The sequence below is a fragment of the Notechis scutatus genome, chromosome 4, assembly GCF_049901735.1.
Source record: "Notechis scutatus isolate UNSWTSFEM ecotype Mainland chromosome 4, rNotScu1.2, whole genome shotgun sequence".
NCBI lineage: Eukaryota > Metazoa > Chordata > Lepidosauria > Squamata > Elapidae > Notechis > Notechis scutatus.
In genome coordinates, this window is record NC_142012.1 from 68,555,480 (window position 1) to 68,568,612 (window position 13,133).

General features: G+C 45.3%; 1 protein-coding gene across 1 annotated transcript in view; it reads left to right on the forward strand.

Annotated features, from left to right (window-relative positions):
- Positions 1 to 1,763: 1,763 nt before the first annotated feature.
- Positions 1,764 to 13,133, forward strand: part of PDGFC (platelet derived growth factor C) — a 145,328-nt gene continuing 133,958 nt past the window's right edge. Inside the window, 1 exon segment of the mRNA XM_026675841.2 lies at positions 1,764 to 2,216. Coding sequence (XP_026531626.2) covers positions 2,105 to 2,216 — 112 coding nt within the window. The 5' untranslated portion in view covers positions 1,764 to 2,104.

Genomic DNA, 13,133 nt, shown 5'->3' on the forward strand with positions numbered 1-13,133 from the left:
CTACGCCCACAGAACCGGTTGTTAAAAAATTTGAATCCCACCCCTGGGGCACTTCCAATACAAATTATGACAAATTATAAGAGATTTTTACCCATCTTGAGGCAGTTTTTGCCAGAACAAAGTACATCCACTACTGGTGAACAAACCTGTTTCACTCAAGGGCAAAATGTTGTAAGACATGCCACCCCAGGCATAATTTGTCTATGGGCAAGCCACCATTACGTTCTGGCTAGGTGCAAGAAGAGACTAGAGGGCCTCAGCTATAATGCGATTTATTGGTCTTGGCTTGAGTTCTGCAACCTTAGGAACTTTAAGACTGGTGGACTTCAAATCCCAGAATTCCTCAGCCAGCAAAGCTGGCTGAGGAATTCTGGGAGTTGAAGTCCACCAGTCTTAAAGTTGTCAAGGTTGGAGACCCCTGGGCCTTAGAACATTATGCGATCTGTGGTTTCTTTCATCACAGTGAAGCAAATTCCACGGGAACCACAACGTCTGAATTAAGGCCCAGAGTCTGCTTTGTGCTCTGACTTAAAACGTACTTCAGCACGGCCAAAACCGTGGAAACGCCATGCTCAAGTTATGCTCGGGCGGAAGACTTTTTTTCTTTCACAGCGCCATTTATAATGGGGGGCCGGTTGGCAGGCAAAAGTACTCAAGGAAAAGAAGGGGAAAAAAGAAAGAAAGCGCGAACAGGCGTCCAGTAGCTAGCTTGAACTTTGAACGACTTCTCTCTGTCGCCCGCGGTGCCGCCGCCACACCGCCTCCTAGGAGGAGCAAGCGACACCCAGCACCGCAAACCAGGCGCCCCGGACCTGGCCGCTCCAAAGGCTTTTCCGCACCGGTCGACTGAGGCGTCGGCGACCTCCTGTTGTCGCCTGAAGGAGAAGAAGGGGAAAAAAAAAAAAGGGCGGGAGAGCCTCCTTCTTTCTCGCCCGACCTAGAGACTCAGGGCGCAGCAAGAGGAGGGGAGTTATATGTCGACTCTGAGGGAAGAACTTGAGAGGGGGTTAGACTTAGGGCTGAAATTATTGAGAGGGAAGCGAGATAGGTTTTAGGGCTGTAGTAAGGTCGTAGTTGGCTGCGTGTGTGAAGAGTTGAAGGGAGGCGAATTCGGGGTGGAGCAGAAAACACGGGGCGGGAAAGGCGTTGAGGGAATAAGCACCGAGGTACATACAGGGGGGGCTTGCAAGGGTGTCCCGCAGTTGTTGTTTTTCCTCACCCTCCTCGCCATAAAACCGACACCCAGGTGCTCCTGTGAGGTGACGCAGGAACTCCTTGGGAGAGGCGAAGGACAAGCTTGGCGTTTTCCTCTCTCCTCAGCCCCCCTTCTCTCTTTCGCGCCCCCCCCCAACCCTTTCCCCGGCCTGCCTGCGATCTCACAAGCTTGCGGCTTTCCTTTCGCCTTTCTTCTTCTTCTTCCGTTCTCGTGAAGCTGTGTGGAGCGGCCGAAGGGAGGTACGGCCGAAAGACACGTGAAAGCGGGAAGTCCAAAACCAAACCGCGGCGTCCCACAGTTGGCAGCGGCGGGCGGCGGCTGCCGGAGGGAACCAAGGAGCGCGCAAAAACAAAAAAAAAAAAAAAAACCGACGGGGAAAGAAGGTGGCGGTTTTCCTCCCTTCGGGGGAGGCGGCTCCGTTTTCCCCCACCCCGTTTTCGTGGTCTCCGACGCTGACAGGTGCGCCTTCCAGCCCGCCGCCGCGAGCTCTCTAGCCGCCCGCCCCCGCCCGCTTCCCTGAGGATTGTGGCGCCCTTGGGGAAGCCGGTCATGCTTTGAACCGGAGGAGGAGGAGGAGGAGGGAGAAAAAAACCCTCGAGACTGAGGGAAAGAAAGACTGTGTAAGCCGAGGGGGAAAAAGTTTCGGACGGGATTATGTGGAAACTACCCTGCTCTTCTTCTTCTTCTTCGCTGCCCAAGCAGGCTCGCTGCTGCTGCTGCAGCTGCTGGCCTCTCCCCAGCGGTGCAGTCCTGGCGGGCTGGTGGAGGTGGTGGTGAGGAAAAGAGGGCGGCGGGGGAGTTTACTTTAGAGCTGCCTTGCAAAAGGAGACTTTCGGCGCCGGGGGTCTTGTGCGTGAAGAGGAGACTTTCCACCCCCCAGCCTACCAAATGTTCCTCTTCGGGATCTTCTCGCTGACGCTTACCCTGGTCAGCCAAAGCCACGCCGAATCCAACCTGAGCTTGAGCAAGTTCCAGTGGTCGAACGCCAAAGAGCAAAACGGTGAGAAGCCAATTATTATTATTATTGTGTTGTTTTTTTCCCTGCCTTGGGGTGGTGGTGTTTTGTGCTGCACACACACACACCCACACACCCACACAAAAGAGTCGGAGCAAGCCGGGCTAGGGAGAAGGAGGAGTCGCCGAGCCGGGAAACATTTTCCTTCCCTTCTGCTTTTTTACCTCAGGGGTTGGGCTGTTTTGCTGGAGCTTCTGGGGGATTTTTAAACGCGCGGCTTAGGGTTGCAAGCCTGCGAAAAAAACATACACACACACGACACACACACACACACCCTCTCCCCGCCAGCCTGGGTCAAGCCCCGGCCGGCACTTCTGTTCAAAAATCTCCCTTGAAACGCGCAACCTGGGAGGGCTAAAAAAAAAAGAGACTCGCTCCCTTCCCCAGCTTTTCAAAGATTGAACCTTTAAAATGAATGGGAGGTTGGCAGGTCCGGCTTCCACGGTGTGTTTTTTGTCACTCCGGGGAACCTTGTCAAGTCTCGTAAACTGAAACGGTGGCTTATAAAAAGGGCCCCCCAATGAAGAAGCCCTTTTTTCAATAGGCAATAGATATGAGATCTCTTTCTTTTCTGCCCCTTCCCTCAGTCGGAGATTTTTTGACATGATGGGAGTTTAGGATGGGTCTGATCTAATCACCCATTTTGTCGCCTCCATAAAGTTTGGCACTGAGTAAGTGGGGAGGTTAATGGAGGATGAGCTCTGTTTTTCAACATGTTGGGAACAAGCTGATATGCATAGGAATTGTGAATAGCTTCCCCAAAAAAAAAGGGGGTTTCAAGTGTACCTGAAATGTTTAGAAACTCTCAAATTAGGCTCCCTTGGGTTGGGCTGGGCAGTCTTGGAGAAAGGCTCCTTTCATGCAGAGGGCAGTTTCTTGGGTGTGTAATTTGCTTAGCCTCCGAATGCAGTATGATTTACATTATTTAGATTTTAAAGACTTTTCTCTTTGATCTTCTGTTACAAAGTCATCTAAAGGAAACTTTGCAAACAGAAATATTATATGCCACATGAAACCACACCATGAATAGAGGCTGCCTAAATTCAGGGTATTAAAACACCCTGTTTTCCAGTGGTAGATGCTAATGTAAGGGGAAAAAAATGTTTGAGTAGTTTTCTTTTGAGCCAGAAAGATGTGATTTCATCGCTGTGCAAACTAGCCAAACAGGCAAAAATAAGAGGCAAAAATAAATAAATAAATGGTAAAATTGCAGTAGGAAAAAATGAATACAGTACTGAATGAAGGTCTGCTTTGAACACATTAGGTTAGGACATTAGAGCCCTGTATTTTCATGAAAAAAAAGTGCATCTTCCTTAATATATATTAAATATTTTCTGGCATAGAAAGAGAAATAGGTTGCTCCTCTTGGTGGAAGCTTCTGCAACTGAATGCATCAAAAGAGTTTCATATTATTAGCAGATGGCACCTGCAGACATCGAGAGACTATTAGTCAAACCCCTAGCTAGGGTATTGCAGAAGTTTGAGTAAACCGATGAAAAGAATCAGTAACTGACATCTATATCTATTGAAAATTGACAGCAGTAACATCTGTCCTTAACCAGAGGAAAGTACCTGTGCTTCATTCATCTGTTAAATTTGGGGAAGGGAGGGATAGTAGTTTGGTTTTGGGGAATGAAGATTAGAATTTCATCATATGTCTGTTATAAATGATTACTGCAATACATGCCTGAAACTCTAATCCTACTAACTGAGTTTAGTAGTTGGTGCAATTCTCGGATGGAGCAGTCATTGTCATCTGTCACATTTTACATAAAACAGGGACTATTGTTCATTAAATTTGTAACCTAATGAATCTACAAAAACGTTTTGCATGTGTGGACTTATGCTGTTGTGTTACATACAAGTGCCTTATCAGGAATAAAGAAGTGATAAAACTATTTTAAAGAACTATTTTGGTTTAAATGCATTAACAAATATATTAGGCTAGATATATGTAAACATTGTCATGCTGTGGTTTTGTTCTGCATGGAACTGCCACTGTGATTTGTAAATCATGAATAGTAATCTAGTGTTGTGTGAACCTAGTAGCCACTTGTATGAGTTTTGTGCAGTAATGCTAATCTACAGTTAATTTAGCTATAATTTACTAAATCTGATTGTACTTCGTATACATTAACCCCACAATAGATTAAGCTACAGATCATGCAACTACTTTTTAATTCACCCAGTTTTAACAAACTGCCAGTCATTAGAATAGCATTGCTCTGGGGAGAGGTTCTCAATTGATATGGAATTTAATTTTGTTTATATACAAATTCTGATTGTATAATTAAATATGGGAATGGAATTATTGTCCTAGAGGTTTGGCAGGATTTTCTTAAATTTTAAGGTAAATAATGAAAAAACATAATTCCCACTTTATAATTATACTGCTTGTCAGTCAGGTTATGTACCTGCATTGCATATTTCTTTTATTATGGTTCTTTTTTTCTTCACTAGTGATGTGCTGTGCTACAGCCCAAGCAGAAAATGTGCTTTGAAGAGGTGTGGATACAGTATATCTGTTGGCATCTTATTAAAAAACCTACATATTTTCCTAGTCACACATGGTATCAATGGAATTTCAGAAAAATATGTACTGTGTAGGATAAGGAGGTGCTGATATCCTATGTCCACTCTGAAGTATCTTGCTGCAATTTGCTGGTGCTTCCTTAATCCCAGATATAGTATGGGCTACTATGTGACAGGTGTGATATGCATGTCCTCATGCCTTCAAAGCCCTTTTTATGCTTTGTATCTAAAGTGCTGCATATCCCTATTTTTCACATAGGCACATTTTTTGATCTAAAATGCAAAGAAAAATTGTGTAATGAATATGATACACATAAGATATAGTGTGGTGAGATGATTAAGATTCTGGATTAAGAGCTGGAAGTCTCAGTTTCTAAATCCACTCTCAGCCATGTAAGTTTACAGGCTGTTCGAGCGCTACATACACTGACTTAAAATTCCTGAATGAAAAATGGTATATAAAGTAAATATGTATGGAATTTCATTCATCCTGGCTGAGCTAGTTTTAACCTGCTATAATTAGAATGATGTCTTCGGTCTGCTGTGTACAGTATTAACCATTTTTATATGTGAATCAGCAACAGGATACACAGCATGCAATTGCCAGTAAAAATGTGTTCTGTGGGGAGCACATTTATGTATATAGTTATACAGGAATTGTCAGATTTGCTTATTTATTTGTTTGTTTGTTTGTTTATTACCTTCTAGTTCAGCTACTTCCTTATTTACTTGGAAGCACACTCCACTGAATTTCTGGCATTTTTTCTGGAAAAAGCATGCCCAGAATGAAAGCTATAGAGTCAGATCTTAACCATAGGATTTAATTGTGGATATCCATGGCACATGGAAAGCTGTCAAATGAAACTGCTTCACTTGGTGTTGTTGAGGGTGATTGAATTCAGCAGGCCTTCTTCTGAATGATGTGGTTTCTTGGCTGTTTTTTATTTCATTATTGTATTTTATTGTATATTTATTGTATATTTTTATCAGTGAACTGCCCATAATCACTGGGAATAGACTATTTAAATATTTAATAAATAAATAAATTAAGTAAGACTAATTTACTATTGAGCTGATGTTTTCCTCTCAACACCTTTTCTCTCCTATACAATACTGTTCATAACTGTCTGAAATATTTAAAAGTGTTTATAAGTATTATCTTTACAGAAACACTGTAAAAAAAGATGAACACAATGCTGTACCAGGACCTGAAATACATTTGAAAAGGAAATGATGATTTGGAGAGTGCATAGGCTTTTTTCTTTTGACTCTAATTGCAACATATTACTTTTTTATCCTGGTTTTCAAACTGTGTATTGTTTAAAAAAACAAGGCTCAACATTTCTGTGGAATAAAACATGACTGTTCTGTTTTGGTGCCCTGCTGTCTCGCCTATCTGTAAGATATTTTAGAACCATGTTATTTGGCATGTCAAAGCATAAGAACTTCATGTTAGTGGTCCTACACCTATAAAACTCTTTGCCTAAGAAATGAACATGTTGAAGAAACAATATAAAATATATTAATATCTCCCTCTTTTATATTAGTTGATCATGATTTCTTGAATCAGTGTTTAGTTTATGGTTCAGTTTTAACTATGTATAATACAATTTTCAATTTTTATTTTTGAGTTTTAGATTTGCCCTCAAGGGATAGTTGCTCTCCAAAAGATTGTGGATAAATCAGTTAATATGTAAATATTCAGGTCAGTATCTTAGCTGTTTATTCAGAAATAGGGTCTTTACATTTTTTCTCATTTTTTTCTACATTTCTTGCACCTGTTTGTTTGAGGGCCACCATACAATCTGACAGAGTCAGCATGCCCCAGGTCTCATTCCTTAAAATCCCACCTAATGGGTTCCAGAAAGCAGGCCTCCCCTGTTATGGCTCCTGCCCTCTAGAACAGGGGTTGCCAACCTTTTGGACCTCAGGGACCATCAAACTCATAATTTTAAATCCCACGGACCACTAATATGAATTTTGACTTGACGGTGGCTTGCTCACGTTGGTGGGAAAGTTGGTCCCATATTCCAGAGCTGCAGTAGTCACAGGACTGGCCCTTTGGTCACCCCGGAGCAGCTGCTCCTCCACCCGGATGCACTGGCCTGCCATGGACTGGAGGAGCTGTTCCGGAATGACCAAAGGGCCAGTCTTGTGACTACTGCAGCTCTGGAATATGGGACCGACTTTCCCACCAACGTCAGCAAGCCACTCTGGGGTGGATTTCCCTCCCCTGGCGTTGGTCAGTTTCAGCTTGTGTGGCTCTACTCAAGGTTTGCGCTCGGCCGAAGGGTGGGAGCCAGTGGGTGGGCAGGCCATGTGGGTGGCGCAGCCTGGTGTTCCCGCACAGCCTGGATTAATTGCTTTGGGGGAACTGCTTGGGGACGACGACATTTTTCTGCGGACCACCAACATTTTCTCACGGACCACCAGTGGTTCCTGGACCACCAGTTTGTGACCATTGCTCTAGAATGTCATCCCTTGCAAGATTTGTGTAGCCTCCACCCTGGCTTGTTTAAACAAATCCTTAATACCTGGTTCTATTTACTGCCTTATAATGGATGGTAGATTTCTTGGGTAAACTGATTTTGTGATACTGCTTAAAACAGTATTTCCAACTTGTTGTCCTCCGGAAATCTAAGTTACCTTGGAATTCTCGGAGTTGTAATTTAAGACATGTTGTAAGGTAGCCAAATGCACTACAAACTACAGTGCTGGTGGGTTGAAATAGAAGTATTGAACTTGAAGTTAAGAATATCAAACTTATTCTGTCTTATAAACATATTGACAGGATAATTGGCTTGAGAAAGTCTGCATTTAAAACAATTATTTTGTTTACATCATACTGGATTAATTCCTTGTTTTGCAGAATATTAACATATTAGACTCAGTTTTGCAGGCAATAGTTTGATTAAACCTCATTGAAGTTTTAGGGATTTTAGAATCCTAACTGTATAAAAATGTAATGGTAACTTAGTAATCCTGAAATGGAAAAAGGAGGTAGAGTTAAAACCTTCTAGTAATGTGTCTGGTATTATGTGCTCCAATACTGGCTTGTTAGTAATCTTTGTAGTTATCTTTGCTGTCCAAGGAATAATCCAGGTTAAATATTTGTAAGTCTGTAGATAATAGTAGGAGGAATAATGAAAGAACCAATAAAAGGAAGAAGTCCTGTTTGTGAATTGAAATAGTTAGGCAAGTTTTTTGAAAAGGAAGATACAGGCACCAAATTGATACTCTTGCAAACTTGGGCAGAAATCGATTTTATTGGCAAAGTCTGGAAGAAATTAATCACAGAAATTTTGATATTTTAACAGAATAGTATTGATTCATTGTTTATAGAACAGTAGTATGATACTAGAACATCAATACTCAAGAGTTGAAATATAAAAATATTGCCTGGTTTGCATATTGTGGCTCTGTCACATATCGTCTCAGCCTTTTTTCAGTCAAATCAATGAATTGATGCATTGTGGCTGGATTACATTAGGATCTGAGGAAGACTGTTATATGACCAAAGACACCCTATAGCAGGAGTGGGCAAACTTTTTGGCTCAGGGGCCGCATTGACTTTTAAAATTTGACAGACGGGCCGGGTCAGCACAAGATTTTTTGGGAATCGCCCCCCACCCCCCCCTTCCCACCCCTTTTCTCCTCCTTCCCCTCCCCTCGGAGGCCCCCTGAGTCAGGAGTTGCTACCGCCGGTGCGGCTCCGAGCGGCTCCAGTCCTGCGTTGCCTCGGGAAGGGAAAGGCAAAAAGGAAGAGCCGCGGCGGTGCTTTGCAACGGCAGCAGCAGCACCGGAGGCTCAGGCTCAGCGGCTCCTGGATTTGCCTTTTCCTTCCCAAGGCAACGCAGGACTGGAGCCGCGCGGAGCTGCGCCGGCGGTAGCAACTCCTGACAGCCCCAGCCGGACACCTGAGCGGAGCCCGGGCGGAACTGCCTGTTGCTGCTGCCGGAGCACCGCCGGGCTGCCTCCTCCAAGCAGCTCGCCCGCCCGCCGGGCTTCCCCTCCGCCGCGTGGCTCGGGGCCAGGCGTGATTGCCCGCGAGTTAAAAGGAAGCCGAAAGTTTCTGGGAAGTTGCTCGGGTTTCCGGGGCTTCCAGGCTTAAACTTTGCACAGGCAAAGTTTGCAGGCGGGAGCGTCTTCCCGCCGAGGAGCAGGAAGGGTTCCGCCCGGCGGGCGGGCGGGCTGCTTGAAAGAGGTGATCCGGCGGTGCTCGGGTTTCCCCTCCGCCACGCGGCTCGGGGCCAAGCGCGGCGCCCGCGAGTTAAAGGAAGCCGAAATTGCTGGGAAGTTGCTCGGGTTTCAGGGGCTTCCAGGGCTTTGCAAAGGCAAAGTTTGCAGGCTGGAGAGTCTGGCCCCGAGCCGCACGGCAGCCCGCTCCAAGCAGCCCGCCCCGCCCACTGGGCGGAACCCTTCCGCTCCTCGGCGGGAAGACGCTCCCGCCTGCAAACTTTGCCTTTGAAAAGCCCTGGAAGCCCGGAAACCCGAGCAACTTCCCAGCAATTTCAGCTTCCTTTTAACTCGCGGGCGCTTGCGCCTGGCCCCGAGTCGCACGGCAGCCCGCTCCAAGCAGCCTGCCCCGCCCGGACGGGCGGAACCCTTCCGCTCCTCGGCGGGAAGACGCTCCCACCTGCAAACTTTGCCTTTGCAAAGCCCTGGAAGCCCCGGAAACCCGAGCAACTTCCCAGCAATTTTGGCTTCCTTTTAACTCGCGGGCGCTCGCGTCTGGCGGAGGGGAAGCCCGGAGCCTCCTCCAAGCAGCCTGCCTGCCCGCCCGCCGGGCTTCCCTTCCGCCGCGCGGCTCGGGGCCAGGCGTGAGCGCCCACGAGTTAAAAGGAAGCCGAAAGTTGCTGGGAAGTTACTCGGGTGCTGGGAGCAGGCTTTTAAAGTGCCGTCCGAGCAAAGTTTAAGCAGCCCGCCGGGCGGAACCCTTCCCGCTCCTCGGCGGGAAGATGCTCCAGCCTGCAAACTTTGCCTTTGCAAAGCCCTGGAAGCCCCGAGCCGAGAAACTTCCCAGCAATTTCGGCTTCCTTATAACTCACGGGCGCTCGCGCCTGGCAGAGGGGAAGCCCGGAGCCTCCTCCAAGCAGCCTGCCTGCCCGCCCGCCGGGCTTCCCTTCCGCCGCGCGGCTCGGGGCCAGGCGTGAGCGCCCACGAGTTAAAAGGAAGCCGAAAGTTGCTGGGAAGTTGCTCGGGTGCTGGGAGCAGGCTTTTAAAGTGCCGTCCGAGCAAAATTTAAGCAGCCCGCCCGCCTGCCGGGCGGAACCCTTCCCGCTCCTCGGCGGGAAGACGCTCCAGCCTGCAAACTTTGCCTTTGCAAAGTTTAAGCCTGGAAGCCCCGGAAATCCGAGCAACTTCCCAGCAACTTTCGGCTTCGTTTTAACTCGCGGGCGCTCGCACCTCGCCCTGAGCCGCATGGCGGAGGGGAAGCCCGGAGCGCCGCCGGGTCGCCTCCTCCAAGCAGCCCGCCTGCCCGCCCGCCCGCCGGGCTTCCCCTCCACCGTGCGGCTCGGGGCCAGGCGCGAGCGCCCGCGAGTTAAAACGAAGCGGAAAGTTGCTGGGAAGTTGCTCGGGTGCTGGGAGCAGGCTTTTAAAGTGCCGCCCGAGCAGGACCGCCGAGCCGGGAAACGGGGCACCAAGGCAGGGCAAGGCTCCACCAGCAGCGGCCTAGCTTTAGGTGGCTCCAAGCAGCTCGCTTCAAGCAGCCCGCCCGACCCGCCAGGCGGAACCCTTCCCGCTCCTCGGTGGGAAGACGCTCCAGACTGCAAGCTTTGCCTTTGCAAAGTTTAAGCCTGGAAGCCCCGGAAAAAAAAGGGGGATCGGCGGGGACTCACCTTCGGAGAGGTCACACTCGAAGGTGATTTCGAACTCCCAGCCGAGGCCTTTGCAAATTTCTTTTCTTTCCTACCCCTAGATCGCTCCGCACTGTTTTGCAGCTTTGGGGGCCACGCGGCACAGGGCAATTTTTTTTCAGGGGCGGGCCGGATTGGACAGACCAATGGCAGCGATTTTTTTTCAGGGGCGGGCCGGATTGGACAGACCAACGGGCCGGATGTGGTCCGCGGGCCGTAGTTTGCCCACCCCTGCCCTATAGTATCTGAATACTATGTGCCTGCGTTAGGCCGGGTCACTTCTTGTTCATATTATAATTCAATTTTTGGTAGTGGTCCTTAAAACTCCAGAGTTTTGATTTCTGAGACTGAGGATAATGGATCTACAGCAGCCATTTCCAATCGCTGTAGTTTATTCTGAGTAATAAGTATTGTTTATTTACTGTTATATTTATAGCTTCTGTTCTTGGAATCGTTTTCATTTTAAGAATTTCTAAAAGCTTATAATAAATTTATCACACTGAGTCAAAGGTTTTCTGGCAGACTTTTTTTGTGTGTGCTCAAAGTCTTATATTGCTTGTAAGTTTAGGATTGCATAATAGGACAAGCTAAACAGGGCATACTTTAGCTTAGCATATCTATATGTCAGATCATTGTGATTCATAAAGGTTGGCTTAAAATGTATTATGTTATGTGGGTCCAGGCAATAAATGGTAAAATAATGGGAGCTGGTTTAGAATAAAATAGAAGTCTTTAGTCTAAATATGATAACAGATTATCTCCCTCTTCCTGTCAGTTCAGTTTCCTGCCTTCATTCAGGTGTATTTAGCATTTAAAGATAGAAAGGATACATCCAACTATAATTATATCCAATTACAGCAGTAAAAGCAGTTCTGGCAATATTAAACAAAAAGTACATTACTTCCATTTTTAGTAGTCTGCTTCTGTCTGGTACAAAACTTACAAACAGAAAATCAAATGGCCTCTGATACAAAATTGAAAAGGTATGTTGAAGGAATTCAGTTTAAATACATTAATGAATGCATCTAGCCAGAGTGGCTGTTGCTGTATCTTTATAAGTTGAATAAGATATATTACTAGTACAGTCTATGACTATAAATAAAACATTTGTTATTATGCTCCATTTAATGACAACTTTTATTTCTCCAGAGGGAACATGAGATTGGTTGGGGAATGGTAACTGATTCTAGCATAAAAATGTTAGTGTTAGAGATCTGAATTTAATTTCAGAGCAGAGAAAAATGAAGTCTATACCAGCATTTTGTAAGTATCATATCAATGCATATTTCAGGAAACGTAATGCAGCAAAAATGTTAGGAATGTGGCTGTTGAAAGTTGAATGTCAACTGAGAACATTTTTAAGCACTGTAAATGTATATCTTGCCAGCAAATTCAGTGACTCATAGTGGGTGGTAAACTTTTCTGTATTTGTAAAGATAACTAAATAGTACTTTGAATTATGTCATGTAAAAAAGAGGAATTGATGATACACAACTAGTTTTCTTAATTCTGGGTTTCCTCTCCTCAGAATTTTTGTTACATCTGTATGAATTCAGCAGGCCAGCTACTTTCATTTGGCTAAAATTGAGTGTTATGCTTAGTAATGCAGTGAAAATGTTAATATTTACGTAAAATTATATCAAATTTCTTTGTGCATCAGGTTTGTGACTATAAGTATTGGTCACATCATAAGGCTTTTCAATAAGATAACTGATAAATATATGGGGATTTCTGTACAAATAGTCCTTGGTTAACAATCACATGATGTACTTTATGACTGCATTGTTTAGCGATGAAATTCCAGTCCAAATTACTAATGTTAAACAAGGATCACCTGTAATATAGGTGGTAATTGCTTACTGACCACTTATTCAATGACCAAAATTATGGCAGTGCTGAAGAAAGAGACTTACAGTTGTAAGTTGTATCCATCACAAAGTTGTATCCACCACAGCATCCCCACAGTTAAATGATTTTGATAGATCTTCTTAGCAACCAGTGTACATTTATGATGATTTCAGAATCCTATGATCACGTGATTGCCATTTGTAACCTTCACAGCCAGAAAAGCTGACAAGAAGTCTTGTATCACAGTCATGTGACATCGCACTTAATGACCACAGTGAATTCACTTAATGACTAGCCGAATTGATTTTATAAGTCACCATGATCGAATGCTGTTCACATTGTATTTGCATTGCTTAATAATGGAGTTGCTGATCCCAATTGTAGCTGGCAAATGAGAACTGTCCCAATTGCTTTTGTGGGGGGTGCCCTCCAATTATGGATAAATATTATCATGCAAAAGATGTATTACACATTATATTTTCTAAAGGAAAATGGAACACAGGTATGATCCAGCAATGATCCAGTTAGTTCAAATGTGTGCAGTGTAAATGTAAATGTCAGTAGGGGACCAGACAGAAGACTTTATTATTATTACTGGGTCATGTCAAGAAGTAAATGTGAGATTTTTGTATGTAAAATATTCTGTTTACTTACTTGTCGTCTT